This window comes from Sinocyclocheilus rhinocerous, unplaced genomic scaffold (genome assembly GCF_001515625.1).
Source record: "Sinocyclocheilus rhinocerous isolate Xijiao unplaced genomic scaffold, SAMN03320098_v1.1 scaffold1251, whole genome shotgun sequence".
Lineage (NCBI taxonomy): Eukaryota > Metazoa > Chordata > Actinopteri > Cypriniformes > Cyprinidae > Sinocyclocheilus > Sinocyclocheilus rhinocerous.
In genome coordinates, this window is record NW_015636566.1 from 282132 (window position 1) to 286228 (window position 4097).

Here is a 4097-nt window from a genome sequence, read left to right on the forward strand (position 1 = left end):
GCCACCTGCAGGATCCTCACATGCGATAGCCTAGTAGCCGGGACAACTTCTTTATGTTTACAGACGTGACGTAATGACGCAGTGGCATGCTCGAATTTCCCGCGAAAACCTACCCGTACCACTCAAATTAGAAAACATTATTATAAGCTAACCGTTGTGAATCGGGCTAAAGTAAGGCGATAGTTTTGAACAGTGGCTGGTTATGTACTTGCTCAAATATTGATTTCGGATCATTTTAACCAAAAAAAGTTACAGACTGCAGCTTTACGTTAAAAAGAAATAATTATGTTAGAACACTGACATGCTGCAACAGAGTAAAAGGAGGTCAGAACCATTTAAGATGTCTCATAATACAGATTTGTTAGTACAGACTAGGTTCAGTTGAGCTCAAAATGACATGACACGTGTTCTTGGGCATCTGAATGGCCAGTGTGCTTCTCTCTCCTCCCCGGCCAAGCAGCTGGTCTGTGGGATCCAGAGCACTTCCTCAGCTCAGCCAGGTGCAGCATTCAAAGAGCCTGCTCTCTCTCTCTCTCTCTCTCTCTCTCTTTGCACTCTATGGAGTGCAGGATCAGAAGAAAGTAATGAAGCGGTCTTGCCTCATTTACAGTCACAAAGAATATGGAGAAAAATCAGTTTGAATTAAAAAAAAATCAGGACAAAGTTGAGTCGAGCTGCCTTAAAAAAAACAGTTAGAGCAGCTCTTCCTCCAAGAGAACCAGACACTACCATTTTCCCTCTCTCTCCTCTTTCTCTATTCTCATAAATTATTCTGCACCTTTGGCCTCATTTTGAACCCAAAACACCATAGATGAGTGAGACACCCACACCACTCCACACACTGTTTGTGTGCATGTAGGAGGGAAAAATGTTTTTTGATGTGAAAGTAAGGCTGATATCATTCAAGTGATGCAGATACTGGAACAGTGTGTCAGGGAGGATGTTGGATTTTCAGCAAATAGAGGTCAACTCTATCGCATAATGTTGGAATATAGTCTATAAGCCTGCTCAATATGGAGAAAAAAATGCAATAAACTTGCGATGTCATGAAACCACTGTTAGTGGTTTTGAAAACTTTAGTCGCCATTCATTGTATCTGCATAAAGAGCAACCAGAATGTTTTTCAAAATGTCCCATTCTGTGTTCCCCAGAAAAAAGAAAGTGAGTAAAGGGTGGGTAAATCATGACAGAACCTAATGCTATCACAACACTCTTTTTTTATCTTACCGTGGCAGTCATCTTGTCACTTTCCGCCATGATAGCGGAGGAGTATTTGTTGGATGGCATCACTATTTCTGTCGTTTTTTTTTATTTCTTCCTCTCTATCCTGTCAAAAAAAGAAACATTAGACTTGGATAAATAACAAAAAGAGGCCAAATATATCAAATCTAGAGATATGAACTCAATGACTTCAAAAAACATACGGACCTCTGAGAAAAAATTAATGGATAAGTGTTATAGACTTAAGCTAAACATTGACCTCTGTCTCAGCAAAATATGTGGTCATGAAACAAGCACTCCCTTCCTTCACGAACAATGAATAGAAAAATGGGTCAAATAATAAAGCCATTATACAATTATTGACAGATTCTTCAGACATATACAGAACAGTATCGATCTGTATCTACTCAGCAATCTGTTGCAGTTGTGATTAGTTTTACTTCCAGTTTCTGACTTTCAATGTCTGTTTCAGGTAATGATTGTCTAGGTAAAGCCATTATAAGACCACAGCAGCCTAGACAAAATAGTCTTATGTTATATTATGCCTTAATAAGAAAATAAAGACCACTATATTAAACATATGGTTCTCAAAAATTAATTTTGTCGTCATTGACTTACCTTCAACCTCATTTTGTTGTATGGAACATAGCAGCGTGAACATTCTTTAGAGTTTTTCTCAATCGCTTTGGCTCATTTTTTGCAACAGTCTTAACATTAAACTGTAAGTGCAATTGTCGCAACTTCTTTATAGAGCATCATAACTCAATTGCTTGTCTGTAAAATGTAGTAACTTAATCAAAACATTTAATTCAAGCCTCAAACCCTAGTAATTGTGTCAGTAACTGGTCTGACAGATTTTAAAAACTGAATGGATCATTTTGCATGTGGTGGCTCACACAATAATAGAATGTTTAGAAGTTGTGAAGAGTGTGACAATTTCAGCGAGAATCAACTCATCAGTTCTGATCAGCAAGCCATGTGCATTTAGTTATTGTGCAAACTGTAGACAATTTTACTTACTGATTTGCAAACATGGGACAAAAAACATGCAATTTGCTTAAAAGAATAAGAAATTAAACTCTGGTTTAAACAAGAAACTGTTCACACTATGATAATTTTGACAATTCAAAATATGGGTAAAACCAACTGTGAAAAATCAAAATGGAAAATTCCTTCATATTAACATGGTATATTGGGCACTATTTTACGGACTTTTCTTAGAGGTCAGAAATCTGAACTTATTGTTATAAGAAAAAATCAATCTCATTTGAGAATTCAGCCAAAGCGATTCAGAAAAACTTTAATTCTTTTTTGAATGCCATGGCAGATAGAAAGTCATACAGTTTTGGAATGTCATGTTTAGTATCATAGAGTTCATGTTCCTCTGTAGTCCAAAAATCCCACGAGGTAGAAACATTCATTCTGTCAACACAACACTCATCAGACATTCATACTTTCAAATCACAGCTGTTGTTCACGTTACACCCTGAGGGTGGCGAATGTGTTTCTGTGTCATTATAACTCATAACGACCTTTTCCCATCGCTTTGAAGGCAGTTTTTTGTATAGTCTACATAACAGTCTAAAACTAGTTTTGGGGAAATAGGAAAACTGGGGAAAGTGACAAACCACATTAAGCAAACAGGACACAGGCAAGGCCTCCAGGTGCGTCCTACAAGAAATGGCTAAATGACTGTGCTTAAGTCTGCAGACAAGAACGTGCAAGTACACACACAAAGGCATTTACTTCTTAACTTCTATGGATCTCATTTCAAGTCCATTATCTAAGTGACAATGTGCAAGTTTTCCTTATGGGTCCTATAAACACACATGCTCTCTCCACAGCCCAGTGGGAGAACTGAGAAGTGAATAAGAGTGAATACAATAAGAGGCCACATCAAAGGTCTGTATGAATGACAGAGATTATGGACTGAACCTAATGTGTGGAAGGTTTTTGTATTAATGCAGTTTTGAGTGTGTATGTGTGTGTCTGTAACTGCCACAATGATCACAAAACCTATATTAAGTTTCACATAAAAAGAGATTAAGATCATTATCAAATTCTATTATGAATAATAAAAATAATACAAAACAAGTTTCCTCAAGTACTGTAAGTGTAGAAAAGTAGGGTAGTTTCAAATGGTGCATTTAAAGGGTCATGAAACCCCAGACTACTTTTTCTGAGATTTTAGCGGAGGTGTTTGTTGTGGCGAGGGGGGCGTGGTTCAGCCAAGTCTGCAGTGGGAGAGATGGTCCGGAGACGAGCGGTGAGTAAGTATCTTCCGGGTTTAAAATCTACATCGCGTTGACATCACAATTTGTGACGTGGCAATGGACTATAGTACATCTGTGGCAAGGGGGAGTGGTTCAGCGAAGTCTGCAGTGGGAGAGATGGTCCGGAGACGAGCGGTGAGTAAGTAGGTCAAGTGCAAAATGATGAACACCTGTGACCTGTGACACAACAGAGACCGAGAGACCCAAGGAACTGGATTTGTGCAGTTGACATTGTGTGAATGCGCAGAGAGTGCGACTTAAGATTGTTAGAATTTTGAGTTATTGAATAAAGCTACACGAGTTTCCAAAACGTCAACCATGGTCACTTCCTTCCTTGCTTTGAACTTTTGTTACAACATCGATGACGCATCGGTGTCTATTAAATTATTCATGAGACTGCGTGTTCTTATCCTATGAGAAGATGCTTCGCTTGATTATTCACAACAGCATGTGTTGATTTGCTATGACAGACGTTTCAGACTGTGAGATGACATCGCGCACATTAACTGAGAGAAACGTTCATGGATTGAAGAAGAGTGTTTGTTTTTGCTTTGTAATAAGAGTTCGGCACAAACGCGATTCATTCACTTAGTGAGTGTAACC

At 38.4% G+C, this 4097-nt stretch overlaps 1 protein-coding gene across 1 annotated transcript in view; it reads right to left on the reverse strand.

Annotated features, from left to right (window-relative positions):
- The window catches only part of dnmt3bb.1 (DNA (cytosine-5-)-methyltransferase 3 beta, duplicate b.1), a 44876-nt gene that overhangs the window by 36196 nt on the left and 4583 nt on the right, over nt 1-4097 (reverse strand). Inside the window, exon 2 of the mRNA XM_016562617.1 lies at nt 1228-1327. Within this exon, the coding sequence (XP_016418103.1) occupies nt 1228-1287 (60 nt within the window). The 5' untranslated portion in view covers nt 1288-1327. The remainder of the gene's footprint in view (nt 1-1227; nt 1328-4097) is intronic.